Source organism: Crotalus tigris, unplaced genomic scaffold, assembly GCF_016545835.1.
Source record: "Crotalus tigris isolate CLP2741 ecotype Arizona unplaced genomic scaffold, ASM1654583v1 scf7180000018371.15429387391:27106975, whole genome shotgun sequence".
NCBI lineage: Eukaryota > Metazoa > Chordata > Lepidosauria > Squamata > Viperidae > Crotalus > Crotalus tigris.
In genome coordinates, this window is record NW_024096970.1 from 26877929 (window position 1) to 26895669 (window position 17741).

Sequence of the window (17741 nt, forward strand, 5' to 3'; positions counted from 1 at the left end):
TAAAATCTTCAATTATCTTTTATTTCACCAGCTTCTGCAACTTTTGAAGACTTTCAGATTCGGCCACATGCTTTGTTTGTCCATTCTTACAGAGCACCAGCCTTCTGTGACCACTGTGGAGAAATGCTGTGGGGGCTTGTACGTCAAGGACTTAAATGTGAAGGCAAGTGAAAGATCTACCTTTACGTATTTGGCATGCTTCAGAATGATATAATTTTGGAGCATATTATGGTTGCACATACCATAAGGCCTACCCCAAAATAAGCCCTAGTTTTGGGGTTAAGCACATGCCTAAAAATCAAGCTGGGGTGGGGGCGTGGAGCTACCCCACCCCGCACTCACTTACCACACAGCCAGGCCTCTCCTCGCCGGCCTTCTATTGCGGTGTCTTCTGCAGCCAGGCCTGCATTTCGCAGTCAGAGGCCTTTCTGGAAGGCCACTGCAGCCAAGAACCAAACTATGATTGAATCCATAGCTTGGTACACGGCTGCAGAGGCCTTCCAGAAAAGCCTGACTGCAAAATGCAGGTCAGAATGCAGCTGCAGAAGAAGTGGACCAGCTGGGTGGGGCTGTCGGTGCTGGAGGTGAGTATAAAAGACATCCCCCGAAAATAAAATCTGTGCTCTTTTGGAGGCAAAAAAAAAAAAAAAAAGACCCAGTCTTATTTTCGGGTATGGAGAAAAGACTTACTTTACTATTAAATATGATTATTGAGAAAGTAAGATGAGGGTGAGGAATTCCAAGTTGAAATAAAAAAAAGTTTTTATTTGGCCCAACATGTTTTGAAAAGGGTATTCCTTTTTCACTAGAATGACTTGCAACTTATATATAACAATATTTCTAAAAATGGTCAGTGTTCTTTATGTACATTCAAAATAAGTCAATAAAGGTCTAAAACAGAATAGCGTCATGTTACAAATGCAAGTCATTTATATAAAAAAGAATAAGGTATCTGCTTGCTGAGCTTAGCTTTTAAAGATAGGAATGTTGCTGTAACAAGTACAAGAACAGTTATCTACAAGTAACACAAACATTCTTAGAACATGTACCAAGCATTTACTTCTATTGTGAATAAAAAAAAAGACTCCCACAAACACAAAATTAAGCACAGGATTGTTTTAACTTCTGGAATGTCCATGAGCTTAATTGACTGGTGTGCTCTATAAAACTGACTGATGTTGATAGCAGTTGTGGCTGTTTGTAGTGCAAAGGAGACCAATGAGCTGCAAGGGCAAACTTTTAAAGAGGAATATGTTTAAATAAAAAGGTACTGAATGTTTACCTTCTGTAGTTAGGATTGTTCAGTACTAAAATATATTTGTTATTTTTTAAATATAACTGTCATATAAGCTCAATAGGGTTTTATTGCCCCAAAGTTAAATATGAGTGCAATTATTTTTCCTAGAAGGATTCAAATTTTGTGTTTGTTATGATGCCCAAATCATCTCTAATTTTGGCTTTGAGAATTCCAGTTGTTTGTCCACATAAAGTTCAGGCCACGGGCACTCTATGGCAAATACTATGTGAGCTGGAACTTGTAGCAAGCATAAGTCAATTAATAAAATACATTGAAAAGGTTGCTTTCTGTGTGCTTGCAGAGTATGAGGAATTCTTGTTTACACAACATGGTCATTGCAGGACTTGCTGTTTCTCAGGCCCATTTTCCTTGTGGTCAGTGCTTTTATTACAAGGATACCCCTCCCCATCTTTTTCATCAACCCTCTGCATGTACAAAGACACTCCATGCAAGGGACCACTAAATATGCAAACCTTGCTTGTTAGCTGGTTTCCTATAAACAACAGCTGTGGTTTTTCATGCTAGTTCACAGAAGTCCACAGAAACAGGTTGAAGGGTAGATTTTGATGGTGATCAATAAGTTAGCCAGACTCTGTGATGGTAAAAACAATTTTATAACCACAGATACTACAAACAGAACACTTTTTTAAATACATCGATAAAGCACTAAGAAAGATTAAAGAAGAAGAAAAAGGATATTAGGAGCCGTGATGGCACAGTGGTTAGAATGCAGTATTGTAGGCTGACTCTGCCGACCTCCAGCAGTTTGCTCCTGACATGGCTCAAGGTTGACTCAGCTTTCCATCCTTCTGTTGGATGAGGAGCCAGATTGTTGGGGGCAATAAGCTGACTCTGTAAAACTGCTTAGAGAGGGCTGCAAAGCACTGTAAAGTGGTATATAAGTCTAAGTGCTATTGCTTTATTTGTTGAAAAGCTGCATATTTATTTTACTTACTAAATATGGATTTGAATTTAGATCATTTCAGAAAGAAAAAAAATCTAGTTTCTATAAGGGAAACTAATAAAAGATGTGTTAGATAATCCCTAAGTGAAGAATCTTTTTTCAAATCTAATTGCTTTTTAATGCATGCTCTTGACAGCATAAATGGGATTCATATATTAGAGCTTCGTTAGTATGTTCTGGAGTATGAAAATTTGCTTTCATGAGAAGGACTGTTACAGAAACAAACCATGGAACGTTGGTGAACCTGTACATTTTTTTTCTTGATTATTTAAAAATGTAAACTTAAAAAAGATAGTAGTCTTTTTTATAAAGGTCTAGTATTCATTGTGCTTGATTTCAATTTTTCCATCATATTGTAATATGGCATAATACTTTTTTATGTTCTTCTCAGGGTGTGGCTTAAACTATCATAAGAGATGTGCATTTAAAATCCCTAACAACTGCAGTTGTGTCCGGAAGAGACGATTATCAAATGTTTCATTAACAGGACTTGGTAATATCAGAACAATGTCTGCTGAACTTTCGTTTACACCTGCAGATGAAGGACTCCAGGTACAGAATATCTAAATGTTAAAAATAGGCCAAGGAATGAATATTTTTGAATATTTTTTTTCTAGTGTAGATGAGCTTTTCACATGTGTGTCCCAACTGTTCCATAACTGCTTTTGGAATCCCATAACCAAACTCATTGTAGAAACAGCACAACAGTTATGGGGAAAAAAAATCTTAGTTACTTCTTATTTCTTCAGTATGGGAGACTTTTCCAAATTTTTGTATCAAACTGTTTCAGCAAGATAAACATGTTTGGGATCAAAAACATTCCTTAGCTTTTTTAGGCATGTGGAGCCTTCTACTCCAATCTACTTCCATTCTTTTCTTTTAAACTTTGAGAAGTTACAGTACTTCATTTCTGGTATTAAAGTTCAAATTGTAAATTACACAACTAAAACTTAATGTTTTTTAAAAAATAGCAAACAACATCCAACTTTGCGTGAGCAGAATTAATTTTCACAGAAGAATTATCTCTTTCTCTCTCTTTTATTGCAAGAAGCAGCAAGAAAAATAAGGAAATCTTTGTTGTTAGTTACTTTGTTGGCAGATGAGTTCAATTGGGGGCAATCCTGAACTTGATCAATAAATTTTATAGCATCTGTACACATTTTAAAAATGACCAACTGGGTAATGAGGAAGCCCATATTAAATAATTTCATGCAAGTTTCAGTTTTTTACTTTTTGTTCTAAACTTTATATTTACTTTCTAAATAATATTGCTCTACATTTTCTTTTTCCTTGTTCTGAATGTGGTCTTCATTTTCTAGATTCCTGCAAGCCCCAGTTTTGAGGTGGGTTTTTGTTTTTTTCTCTTCTCTCTCTAAAGTGTCATATCAAAAGACATCTGGAATTTGGCCTTTTTAGTTTTGCTGTAAATTTCATGTAAGATTACAGATAAATCATGATTCCTTAGTTCTATTCAACTGGAGGTTGTAATAATAATAACAGTATGATTAAAATATATATTCTCAGCGCAGAAATAAAACATTGAGAAACTCTTGTATCATTCCAGATGCATTATGCTGCATTATTTTAAGTGGAAAAGGCATATTTTAGCATGTATCAGCCAGAAGTAGGGATATGGATAATGTGTCAAGACTTCATTATGCTATATCATAACATAGCTAATTCCAGAAGACAAGGCTGGTAATGGAAAATATCGATGTTTTAAGAGATGGTATATTGCAGCCTAATTCTTCCAAAACTTTCATTTTCATTATCAGATATTATTTTATGTATGTATTTATTAAATTGAAACAAATCTTGTAGAAAATGATTTATACCTCTAGTGCTTGGAGAAAAAGATTTAGCTAAATGGAGAGAAAAATGAACTTGTGATAAATGGGATTGGAGATTAGGGTAGTTTATAGAAAGAAGGAAATTATAGTAATTTAGGGCAAAATTTAAATGTATAACTGTTGTCAAGAAAATTGGAAGCCACTAATATATATTTTTTTCTTTCTATTTCTTTTTTATCTTTTACTCTTTTCTTTATTTTATTTTATTTTTTTTTACTTTGTTAAAAATTTATTCAATAAAATTTAGTTTAAAAAAGTTTTAAAGAAGAAAATGCAATGCAAGAGGAAAAAGATGAAGCTCTGTGCTAAAAGGACTAAAATGCTTTGGGCATTAGAGGTTTTGCAAACAAATAGGATCAGTGGCAGTAAACAGAAAGCATCTGAAAGCAGATGTGTTGACAGAAATAGAAATTTGGAGAAAACTCTTTGGGAAGGTTATTAGTTTTGGGATTTCAGGTGACATTTCAGCTTTCATATCTTAAAACAAAACAAAAATATACTATGTCAAACTCTCTCTCTCTCTCTCTCTCTCACACACACACACACACACACATACACACACAACACGGATATGTGTGTGTCTGTATGTCTGTGTTTACTGAAATCCTTTGTATACCTTCATGAAATGTGGTTCCACAATAATAAAATGAAAATTCCAAGGAACAGAAAAGCCACATAATTAGAATAGTTAGCAAATAAAAGATGTAAAAAGTATTTTTTAAAACATTACTTTGAAACCCCAAAGAACTAGAAGAGTTTGTTAGGGCTCCAAAAAGAACACACAGTTTGTGCCCAGCATGTTTAGTCAGATATGGATGAAGCCACCATGACCAAAAAGGTTGCTTGTTTAGCTCTCTATTGTTTCATTTTAAACAAGACATCAGAAAACAACAGAGATCAGAGCAAATGGTGTGCTGCTGCTGCTGCTACTACTACTACTACTACTACTACTACTACTACTACTACTACTACTACTAAAGTTGGAAGGGACCTTGGAGGTCATCTAGTCCAACCCCTGCTCAGGCAGGAAACCCTATGGTGAGACGGTTTCAAACATTTAGGTTTCAAGACATTAGGTCAGTGATGGCAAACCTTTTAGAGACTGAGTGCCCAAACTACAACCCAAAAACCCACTTATTTATCGCCGGGTGCCAGGTGGGCATGGCCCACTGGATGGGTGTGGCTGTGGTGGTCATGATAGATTGGGTGGATGTGGCCAAGGTGGGCATGATCACCTCAATGTTGCTCATGGGGAGGGATGCTTGGGGGGGGCGGGCAGGGTTGGGGGAGATCCAGGGGATCTCTGGCAGGTGGGGCGGTAGGCAGGAGGCTCGTCCTGTGGGGTGAGCTGAGGCAAGGTGAGGCAGGGCGGGGGTTCCATAGTCACAGGGCAAGGTGAGGCAGAGGCCGGGGTGGTTGCTGCCTGATACCATCGGCCCTGCACACAGAGGCCAGCGAGTGCATGGGTGCTGGGATGCATCCAGCCATGTGGGACCTTGGCGAGTTAGCGGGCAGCTGGTTGAAGAGGGACGGTTGCCATCTCCGGGGCATGGCGTGCATGCCCACAGAGAGGGCTCTGAGTGCCGCCTCTGGCATGCGTGCTATAGGTTCGCCACCACTGCATTAGGTCAAGGGTGGATCCACAGCTTAACTCTTTTAAGGATTCATTTCTGAAAAAAAAACAACCCCAGCAATATTAAACATTGCCAGTTTGCATTATGGCACCGTTCTGAGAGCTTTGGGAGCCCAAAAGTGGTGATGGGAAGGCCACAGATAACTCAGAGGCCTAAGACTGCCTGTTCAGATTTAGCAGTTTCCACCATTTATTTTTCCTTTTGTGGCTGACAATCCTGTATTTGGGAGATGAAGATCTATGGATATTTTTATTTCACAACTTTGATTATAGTTGGCCAAAGCTGAACTGCTACATAGTGAAGTTTTGCTGTTGAAATGATAGTTTAGATTTGATCAATTTTTCTAAAACATTTGGCAATGTGGCACTTGTAGCATTTGCACATGTATGCAACCTCCACGGTATTTACAAAAGGTTCTTGAAGTATTTCAAGGATATTATTGCCCAGACTCAATATACCGTGCTGCAAATTAATGGAAGCAATTTGCTTATTGCCTGACAAACAGCTGGCTTCTGTAGTTTCCATAGTGTAATCTGAGCAATTGCTTCCTGGTCAGAATCCAAGCTTCCCAAGTCAGGAATTCTGGCTAGCTACCCCGGGGAGGCAGGCCAAAGAAATCTGTAGCTAACCAAAACATACTGGATTTAAAAAAAAAATCCCCTATGACTTTGATACAAGAAACCTGAGCTTTAGCAGATATTTCTGCAACATAACATAATTTTTTGTTGAAAACTTCAGACCTAGTGCTACCATTCATGTTAATGAAACATTTCTAATTTTATTTCATTTTGGGGAATTCGTGTTTGTTGCCCTGAAGAAAAAGATGTATTTATAAAAATAGGGACTTATATATAACATTTGGGCTCTGTGAAAATTTGGGTTCAAAAACAAAATGTATTATGTTGAAGGCGTGAATCTAGCACCTGTCTGCAGCTCCTGCATGCCCTGAACGTAGATTTCTAGAGCTTGAAAGGTTGAGAGAATAAAGGTAGTCTTGGACTTAGACCACACTGAGCCCAAAATTTTGGTGCTAAGCAAGATAGTTGTTAAGTGAATTTTGTTCCATTTTAAGACCTTGCTTGACACAGTTCTTAAGCGAATCACTTTCCATTGTTAAGTTAGCAACATGGTTGATGAGTGAATCTAGGTCTTTCATTGACTTTGCTTGTCAGAAGGTCACAAAAAATGGTTCACATGACCCCAGAACACTGCGACCATCATAAATATCAATGAGTTGCCAAGCATCCAGATTTTGATCACATGACCATGGGGATTCTGCAATATTGATAAGTGTGAAAAATGGTCATAAGTCACTTTTTTCAGTGCCGTTGTAACTTTGAATGGTCACTAAATGAATGGTGGTAAGTCAAGGACTACCTGTTGAAAGAATTAAGGCATTCCTTCATTTTCTTATGGAACATGTCTGCTTTTCATTCATAGAAAACATTGGCAGGGAGCAGTGGTGGGATTCAAATATGTGAACAACCAGTTCTTTGTGTGGATGCCGCTTCCAGAAGTCCATTCTGGGCCTAAGCAACAAAAAACTAGCAATTGGTTTTGCCGAACTGGTGCAAACTGGTTGAATCCCACCACTGACAGGGAGTATTCTAGAACTGCCTGATATATGTTACTGAGCTATTTGAAGGTGGATTTTCCTAAATGACATAAGGAAGCAGTGCCTATAAGTTATAACACATTAATTATGTTGGACTAAACTGTCCCAATATGTAAGAATACATTCAAAAATCATTCTAAATATTTCTATTTGATTAAACAAATTGATAAATTAAATAAAATGCAGAAATGTTACAGGTTTGAAGTTTAATTCCATTTTTCTTTTCAACTCATCTAGTCAGTTCTAAACAATGACTTAAGGATATCACTGTTCTGTATTTAAAAGTATACAGTTTTCTTATGCATGTATTCTATTGTATTTTATTCACACACACACACACATATATATTCATATTTACTAAATAATATGCTGGAAAAGTGATTGGATTTAAAATTAATCACATTTTTAAAATTGAACATGGAAGCCATAGGTCATTTGGTTAAGTGTAGAATTTTTATGTGTAGAAGTCTCAATTGATAATCCATTTCTGATGTTCTTTAGGGCTGCTTCACTACAAATGCTTTGTGGGTAAGGGAGAAAATGCAAGAAGGAATTCAGTAAAGAGCCTAAGAGACTAGAGTATTGATTTAAATTTATATATATATATATATATATATATATATATATATATATGGTTATTCGGGTTTTCGACGTTTCGACGAAGTCCCATTCGTCATCTTCAGGCTGGTGTTTTCAGCTTCGTGTTTTGAGGAGCACGAAGCTGAAAACACTAGCCTGAAGATGACGAATGGGACTTCGTCGAAACGTCGCCAAGACACTTCCAATTTTATGCAGGAGAAAACCCGAATAACCAAAGACCTACATACAAACACCCACGAAAACCTCAGAATATATATATATATATATATATATATATATATATATATATATATATATATATATATGTAGGTCTTTGGTTGTTCGGGTTTTCTTGGCGACGTTTTGACGAAGTCCCATTCGTCATCTTCAGGCTGGTGTTTTCAGCTTCGTGCTTCGAAGCTGAAGCTGAAAACACCAGCCTGAAGATGACGAATGGGACTTCGTCGAAACGTCGCCAAGACACTTCCAATTTTACGCGGGAGAAAACCCGAACAACCAAAGACCTACATACAAACACCATGCAAAAAATACCTTCCATACTAAAATGACTTTATGTATCTTATTGACCTATTGTAGCAGAAAACACCACCTGATTTTTCATTTGGAAGAGAGAAGAGGTCTAATTCGCAATCACACATTGGGCGACCTATTCAGCTTGACAAGATTTTGCTTTCCAAGGTTAAAGTGCCTCATACTTTTGTCATTCACTCATATACAAGGCCAACAGTTTGTCAGTACTGCAAAAAGCTACTTAAAGGACTTTTTAGACAAGGCTTACAGTGCAAAGGTAAGCAATTTAGAACTAAAACAAATATGTTACCCACTTGCAAGTATGATAATAATGCATTTGTTTAAAAAAAATTAAAACATTTTAATATTTTATTTGTTACTACTGTGTCCTGAATTATATGCTGATACAGTATATTTTCTAGCTGATGGGATACAGACAACAGAAAGATAGTATTTTGGAGAGCAAAGTCTTAATTGATTTGTTTGCAGCTGTGTTGAACTCTTCAACTGTTCTTATCATTAGCTTGGAATATTAGAGATATAGTAGCTTGCACTAAATGTCTCCAGTGTCTCTCCCATTTATTATACTTATCTAATGTATAAAGCTGAATAAAGCTAGTCTATACATTGTCTACGTTATTAAAAGCTGCTAGGTGAAGGCTTTGATTGGCCTATATTATAGCTGATGGATGGAAAATTAATATTGATGTGCCTATCCATTGATAACCATGTATGGAAGATTATGATGAATAAATGCTAAAATTATAAATTAGTTAATCAAATAAAATCAAATAGTTATGCTGTATGTTTGCCAAACTAAAAGGATGGTATATTTGAGTGAAAGTAGTCTGATTTTGTGCAATGGAGCTATGAAGAATGGTTGTGTATAAAAGTTTGGCTATAAAGTTATAGGTTGAATTATGAATCAAAGTGCTAATAGGTGAAATGATAATGATGTTAATAGTGATAATAAAAGGATGGAAGCTAAACTGTGTTTGTAGGAGAATTCATGGGGAAAACTCATTTTGCTAGATGTCATTAATGGATGGGGGCATAGTAAGACAGAGTGCAGAAAAAGAAATATAGGGGCCTTTGGGAGAGTCAATAAAACAGGAATAGTGATGGATTAATACCTTCTTAAGAAAAAAAAATATGTTTAAAGTGCATAGTTTAAACAATCTATCAGTGCATAGACATGTAAAAAGAATGAATTGACAAGCCTGATCTGAGTATGATAAAAGACTGACACAGTGAAAGATACAAAGATAATGAAAAGTTCTGAACAGGGACAGAGCATCATTTGATTGAAAGAATTGTAATAGTAAAGAGGTGTATAAAAATGCATATAAAAGAATGGAAATTAGGATAGAAGAATGATATATTATAATGTGCATAGAGGGGGAAAGATAGTTGCAAAAATGCAGTTAAGGACAGTAAAGAACAGTAAAAATATGTAAAAAATGTGGAGGAGCTTTGTTAAAAATAACAAAAGACTAAACAAGGGGCTTTCAGTATGGAATTAAAAATGGAAGTAATGAAATAATCTGGGATGAAATTCTAGTGAGGGGATGTAGAAGGAATATTTTAAAGAGATATATAGAGAAATCGTATATAGAGAAATATTTGAAACAGTAAAATTGAAATAAATCCTATAAAAGTTCATTTCATAAATTTCTAAAATGAAAGTTATTGTTATTCAAGACTGAAGGCGTAGATGTGGAAAATGGAGAAATAATAAAAAGCAGATGTATGTGTTTATGAAGTGATTGTAAGACTTTGACTGATATGTCAATCTGTTCCTACACAGGAAAAGGGTTTCCCCCATGCAAAGATGTTAGTACATCAACCAGGATTAGTATAACTGTGCCTAGAAAAATAATGGCAGAATTTGGAATAAAATGGTATGGTTAGAATGCAGTATTGGAAGCTGACTCTGCCTATTGCCAGCAGTTTGATCTTGACAGGGCTCAAAGTTGACTCAGCCTTCCATCCTTCTGAAGTCGGTAAAATGAAGACCCAGATTGTTGGGGACAATATGCTGACTCTGTAAATTGCTTAGAGAGTGCTGTAAAGCTCTATGAAGCGCTATATAAATCTAAGTGTTCTTGCTCTTGTTGTTTGGAAGTTGTTGTTGTTAATTGCGAAGTCGTGTCCGACCCATCGCGACCCCATGGACAACGTTCCTCCAGGTCTTCCTGTCCTCTACCATCTTCTGGAGTCCATTTAAATTCACACCTACTGCTTCAGTGACTCCATCCAGCCATCTCATTCTCTGTCGTCCCCTTCTTCTATTGCCCTCAATCTTTCCCAGCATTAGGCTCTTCTCCAGTGATCCTTCCTTCTCATTAGGTGGCCAAAGTACTTGAGTTTCAACTTCAGGATCTGGCCTTCTAAGGAGCAGTCGGGGTTGATCTCTTCTAGGACTGACCGGTTTGAACGCCTTGCAGTCCAAGGGACTCGCAGGAGTCTTCTCCAGCACCATAGTTCAAAGGCCTCAATTCTTTTGCGCTCAGCCTTTCTTATGGTCCAACTTTCACAGCCATACATTGCAACTGGGAAAACCATGGCCTGGACTATACGCACTTTTGTTGGCAGGGTGATGTCTCTGCTTTTTAGAATGCTGCCTAGATTTGCCATAGCTTTCCTCCCCAGGAGCAAGCGTCTTTTAATTTCTTGGCTGCAGTCCCCATCTGAGGTGATCTTGGAGCCCAGAAAAATAAAATCTGTCACTACCTCCATTTCTTCCCCATCTATTTGCCAGGAATTGAGAGGGCCGGATGCCATGATTTTGGTTTTCTTAATGTTGAGTTTCAAGCCAACTTTTGCACTCTCCTTCTTCACCCGCATCAAGAGGCTCTTTAGTTCCTCTTCACTTTCTGCCATTAGAGTGGTATCATCTGCATATCTTAGGTTGTTGATATTTCTCCCGGCAATCTTAATTCCAACTTTTGATTCATCTAGCCCTGCCTTTCTCATGATGTGCTCTGCATATAAGTTAAATAGGCAGGGCGACAGTATACAGCCTTGCCGGACTCCTTTTCCAATTTTGAACCAATCAGTGGTTCCGTGTTTGGTTCTCACTGTTGCTTCTTGACCCACATATAGGTTTCTCAAGAGACAAATGAGATGGTCTGGTACTCCCATCTCTTTAAGGACTTGCCACAATTTGTTGTGATCCACACAATCAAAGGCTTTTGCATAGTCAATGAAGCAGAAGTAGATGTTTTTCTGGAACTCCCTAGCTTTCTCCATGATCCAGCGTATGTTGGCAATTTGATCTCTAGTTCCTCTGCCTCTTCGAAATCCTGCCTGTACTTCTGGTAGTTCTTGATCCACATACTGCTGGAGTCTAGCTTGTAGGATTTTAAGCATAACTTTACTAGCATGTGAAATGAGTGCAATGGTGCGATAGTTTGAACATTCTTTGGCATTGCCTTTCTTTGGAATTGGAATGTAAACTGACCTTTTCCAATCCTGTGGCCACTGTTGAGTTTTCCAAATTTGCTGGCAAATTGAGTGTAGCACTTTTACTGCATCGTCTTTTAAGATTTTGAATAGCTCAGCTGGAATACTGTCACCTCCACTAGCTTTGTTGTTGCTCAGATTTTCTAAGGCCCATTTCACTTCACATTCTAGGATGTCTGGTTCGAGGTCAATGACCATCTCATTGTGGTTACCTGGGATGTTAAGCTCATTCTTGTATAATTCTTCTGTGTAGTTTTGCCATCTCTTCTTAATCTCTTCTGTCTCTGTTAGGTCTCTGCCATTTTGGTCCTTTATCATGCCCATCTTTGCATGAAACGTTCCCTTCATATCTCCAATTTTCTTGAAGAGATCTCTGGTCCTCCCTATTCTGTTGTTTTCTTCTATTTCTTTGCACTGTTCATTTAAGAAGGCATTCTTATCTCTTCTAGCTACTCTCTGGAATTCTGCATTCAATTGGGTGTATCTTTCTCTTTCTCCTTTGCCTTTCGCTTCCCTTCTTTCCTCAGCTATTTGCAAAGCTTCCTCAGACAGCCATTTTGCTTTCTTGCATTTCTTTTTCTTTGGGATGGTTTTAGTTGCTACCTCTTGTACAATGTTGCGAACTTCCATCCATAGTTCTTCAGGCACTCTGTCTATCAGATCCAGTTCCTTAAATCTATTTGTCACCTCTACTGTATATTCATCAGGAATATGATTTAGTTCATACCTGAGTGGCCTAGTGCTTTTCCTTACTTTTTTCAATTTAAGCCTAAATTTTGCAACGAGAAGCTCATGATCTGAGCCACAGTCAGCTCCTGGTCTTGTTTTTACTGACTGTATAGAGCTTCTCCATCTTTGGCTGCAGAGCACATAGTCAATCTGATTTCTATGTTGACCGTCTGGTGATGTCCATGTGTAGAGCCGTCTCTTGGGTTGTTGGAAAAGAGTGTTTGTTATGACCATCGTATTCTCTTGACAAAATTCTATTAGCCTGTGCCCTGCTTCATTTTGTACTCCAAGGCCAAACTTGCCTGTTATTCCGGTTATCTTTTGGCTTCCTACCTTAGCATTCCAATCCCCCATGATGATAAGGACATCATTTTTTGGTGTTAATTCTATAAGGTGCTGTAGGGCTTCATAGAACCGGTCAATTTCATCCTCTTCAGCACCAGTGGTTGGGGCATAGATTTGGACTACTGTGATATTGAATGGTTTGCCTTGGATTCGAATTGAGATCATTCTGTCATTTTGAGGATTGTATCCCAGTATTGCTTTTCCTATTCTTTTATTGACTATGAAGGCTACTCCATTTCTTCTGAGGGATTCTTGCCCACAGTAGTATACCTGATGGTCATCTGAGTTAAATTCACCCATTCCTGTCCATTTTAGTTCGCTGATTCCTAAGATGTCGATGTTCAGTCTTGTCATCTCTTTTTTGACTACGTCTAGCTTGCCTTGATTCATGGATCTTACATTCCAGGTTCCTATGGAGAATAAATCTTTACAGCATTGGACTTTCCTTTCACCACCAGATATATCCACAGCTGAGCGTCCTTTCGGCTTTGGCCCAGTCGCTTCATTCTTTCTGGCACTACTAGTACTAGCCCTCTGCTCTTCCCCAGTAGCATATTGGACACCTTCCGACCTGAGGGGCTCATCTTCCAGCGTCATATCTTTTTGCCTTTTAGTACTGTCCATGGGGTTTTCATGGCAAAGATACTGGAGTGGTTTGCCATTTCCTTCTCCAGTGGATCACATTTTGTCAGAACTCTCTGCTATAACCTGTCCGTCTTGGGTGGCCCTGCACGGCATAGCTTATAGCTTCATTGAGTTACGCAAGCCCCTTCGCCACGACAAGGCAGTAATCCATAAAGGGTGTTTGGAAGTACAGTACAGCATGTGCAAATAACAGCAGGTCTTTAAGTAATGTGTGATTACGGGGGAAAAAAAAAAATTCTACAATTGATGGCTTACTGCACCATACAGTGAATAGGCTTGAATCTTCAAACAAGTTTTCAGAAATATGTTACTGAAAGATAGTTAGCTATTTTTGCTTTGATGCTTTAATGTGTCCCTGAATGTATTTCTGTTGCTTATGAAACTTTCATATGCTGTAGTGGAGTGAAGAATAAGATTTCTCGTAATTAGACTGAAATCCTACTGTGTTCATCATAGTAACTTTCTGTAACTGTATAGCAAAATTGGAATAAAAGTTACAAAATATTGAAGGAGTCTGAATATAAGATGCAAAAAGTATGCTACAAATATACAAATAGAATGCAGATTTTCTTAGTGCATGATTCTTGCTAGGATTGAGATAAAGCAAAGCTTTTTTAAGATGTGAAATGTCATTATTTAGATCTATTTTGTCATTTCCTTCTAAAGATAGGCTTACAAATATATTTTATATGATCCTATATTGTGAAGCAGCCACTTGATTGAACTGCATGGAATAGCTGGCAGGGAAGTATTTCCAGGGAGAGGAGGAAATATCTGGAACTCATTCCCAGTTTTTCCCCATAGGATCAGACCTTGGTTTGTTTGAATTGAGATGTGTTGTCTGAATCAAGAACCACTGTCTCATAGCCAGCTTTAACAATGTTCTTTGTATCTGAAACTGTCACATTATAACCAAGCAATTTGTGCAAATTATGCATCTTTTCTTTTAAAAGATTGTAGATTCAACTGTCACAAACGCTGTGCACCTAAAGTACCAAATAATTGCCTTGGAGAAGTGGCCATTAACGGAGGTAAGTTGCATCAAGGATATTAGTGTTCTGCATTCTAAACATTATTTGAAAAAAACCCAGCAGTCATTTATTACTGAGATGAAGAAAGAAAACATATGTAAAAAAGATATTGAGACTCTAGAAAGAGTGCAGAGAAGAGCAACTAAGATGATTAAGGGACTGGAGGCTAAAACATATAAAGAACGGTTGCTGAAATTGGGTATGTCTAGGTTAATGAAGAGAAGGACGAGGGGGGACATGATAGCAGTGTTCCAATATCTCAGGGGCTGCCACAAAGAAGAGGGAGTCAAGCTATTCTGCAAGGTACCTGAAGGTAGGACAAGAAGCAATGGATAGAAACTAAGGAGAGAAGCAACCTAGAACTAAGGAGAAATTTCCTGACAGAAAAATTAATCAGTGAAACAACCTGCCTCCAGAAGTTGTGATTGCTCCAAAACTGGAAGTTTTTAAGAAGAGATTGGACAACCATTTGGACTAGAATACCTCCAAGGTCTCTTTCAACTCTGTTCTGCTATTCTGCTTAGATCATAGTGTGTCAAAGAATGCGTATGTCAATAAGCCTTGGGATAAACACTTAAAATACTGAGAATAAGATATTAATACACTTGTTGTAAATGCAATTATCTAGTCTTTAATCATTCTAGTCCATAAATAATAAATAAGACAATTGAAGTTTGAATATGAATATATAATTTTATTTAAAAGTAAAATAAATCTTCCTGTTATATGTAATTTTTAATGCTTCAACATAAATGAATTTCATATTGGAGAGAAGAAAGCAGCTCTCGGATGTTCTTCTGCAGACCAACTCTGTGATTATTGACAAGCCAAAGCCATTTCTTGATTTGTGTCTGCCCAGTTTTGGAATACAACTTCTGGCATACAGTATTATTCAACAGTTTTGGAATGAGCTTCTGTCTGAAAAATGTTGTCTACAACTGATCAAAAAAATAAATGAGACATTTAATTATTATACATGCTAGGGTCAGTGCAATCAAGGTCTATCATGAAGTTGAGAATTAAGAACCCCAGACTTCCCAATAAAGAGTTCTGATTTTACAGTTTCTATTGACAGATTTTTAAAAATATATTTATATTCCAATAATAATAATTGATCAATGTTGTACTTATAAAAGACTTTTTTTCAGTAGTGCAGTTTTTCAGTATTTAGAAGCAGCCTTTCCTGTGGAGAATCTCCCCAAAATGAATCAATTTATAGGCAAACCGTATTTGCTTCTGCAATTGTTATGTCTGCCAAAGGGGAATGACTTTCAGGAAATTACACAAGGATGTTTGCCATCCTTAAATAACCAGCGAAGGATAAGAAAAATGTTTATTGAAAATTCATTCCAGAGAGAGAAGCAAGATAACAGTACTGGTATTTACAGCATTATATTATTCTAACTAAAGATAATTAAAAAAAACAATTTGTTTCTGGCACAAAACATGTAAGCTTACAGAAAAAGATGCTAGAAGAATGGCCAATTCCCCTAGTGTGTTTTCAATATTGAATAAAGCTGGTAAGAAATTACTGTGAAATATTTAATTGTAATATTTTAGATTTATTTTCAGTGTTTAGAAAATGAATACAGTATCTAAGATATGTGTGACAAAGATTTGAGTTTTATATGTTGCCATTGATTTGATAAAATATTATTTGTTGTAATCTGTGGATATTTTTCTAAAATGTGTATGTATTCTTACATATTTACAGGCTTAGCTCTTATATTGTATTGCACTATTTTATTCATTGTGGGCTACAGTACTAAGCTGCTAAAATTTTGTTTAATTTTGTCAATAGTTCTATTCATCATCATTTGCTCTCCTCTCCTTCATAACACCTGGTGATTTGCTCCTTCATCAATGACTTTGGCTTTATTTTTTTAATATATTTTCTTCCCCTTTTCTCCTTTTTTGAACAGTTTCTATGAAGATTTTGACTTAATCTGGTTTTGTAATTTATACAATTAGATAAACTGAGATTAAAAACTAGTTACATCTAACTACATGACATGTTACTTATTATTCATACTTTTCACTCACTTGTGTTGCTTTCACCTATGTACATCTGATTACAGCAGATGGAAGCCAATATTAGATGATCTTAAAAAGCTAAAAAAATAGATATGAACAAAAAGATGAACAAAAGATGAACAAAAAAATAGAGAGTGTTATATTAGGCAAAGAAATTGAAAAATATTGAAGGCAATCAATACCCTTGGCCATAGCAAACTATTTTTATATTGTTGCCAAGAACAATATATGTGCATCTGTGGAATAGTTTATCTTTATATTATATTCATCAGGCAACCCACGAATATACTAAGGTAGAAGCTTGTCCACCCCATGGTTAAAATACCCAGACACAAACTGAGCAATGTGGTATATGCAGTACAATGCCATAAGCCATGTGCAGATCTGTACATTGGGGAAACAAAACAACCAGTTCATAAATGCATGGCACAACATAGGAGAACAAACTCATCAGGACAAGATTCAGTGGCCCATCTGCATTTTAAAAGACAAAGGATACTCTTTCGAAGACAGCAGAATCCACATTTTGGATAGAGAGGACTGCTGGTTTGAAAGAGGGGTCAAAGAGGCCATCTATGTCAAAATTGAACAGCCTTCTCTCAACAGAGGAAGGATATGACATCATCTATCTCCAGTCTACAACACAGTCCTTTCAGTACTTCCAAGAAGGCTTCACACCCATTTGCATTAGTCAGGTGACCCTGATAACACAGATAAACCTCCAAGTGACATCAACAGCTCTCTAAAACAGGGGTGTAAACTTGCCATGTCACATGATGTATCACGACATATCATGACTTTTTTGGCGTTACCGGAGCTGGGGTGGACACGGCCTCTGCATGATGCAACCATCCCACAGGCTGGCAGTTTGAAACCCCTGCTCTAAAAGAATGCAAATGACCAGCTGTCTGCAAGGAATATAAATCCTTCACATTCCCCACCATCCAGTCAGAGCTGAAGAAGCTTCTTGGATGAGAAGCAAAATGTCTGCAAAGAAAAACAAGAAAGTCCAGTTGCCTTGT

The 17741-nt window shown here is 37.1% G+C and overlaps 1 protein-coding gene across 5 annotated transcripts in view; it reads left to right on the top strand.

The window, feature by feature from the left end:
* The window catches only part of PRKD1 (protein kinase D1), a 116169-nt gene that overhangs the window by 76153 nt on the left and 22275 nt on the right, over positions 1-17741 (top strand). For 3 of the 5 annotated variants that reach the window (XM_039351920.1, XM_039351922.1, XM_039351923.1), the window contains exons 3-7: positions 32-163; positions 2653-2813; positions 3581-3604; positions 8537-8747; positions 14608-14685. In XM_039351920.1, the coding sequence (XP_039207854.1) occupies positions 32-163; positions 2653-2813; positions 3581-3604; positions 8537-8747; positions 14608-14685 (606 nt within the window). The remainder of the gene's footprint in view (positions 1-31; positions 164-2652; positions 2814-3580; positions 3605-8536; positions 8748-14607; positions 14686-17741) is intronic. The other 2 variants (XM_039351924.1, XM_039351921.1) reach the window with 2 other exon arrangements.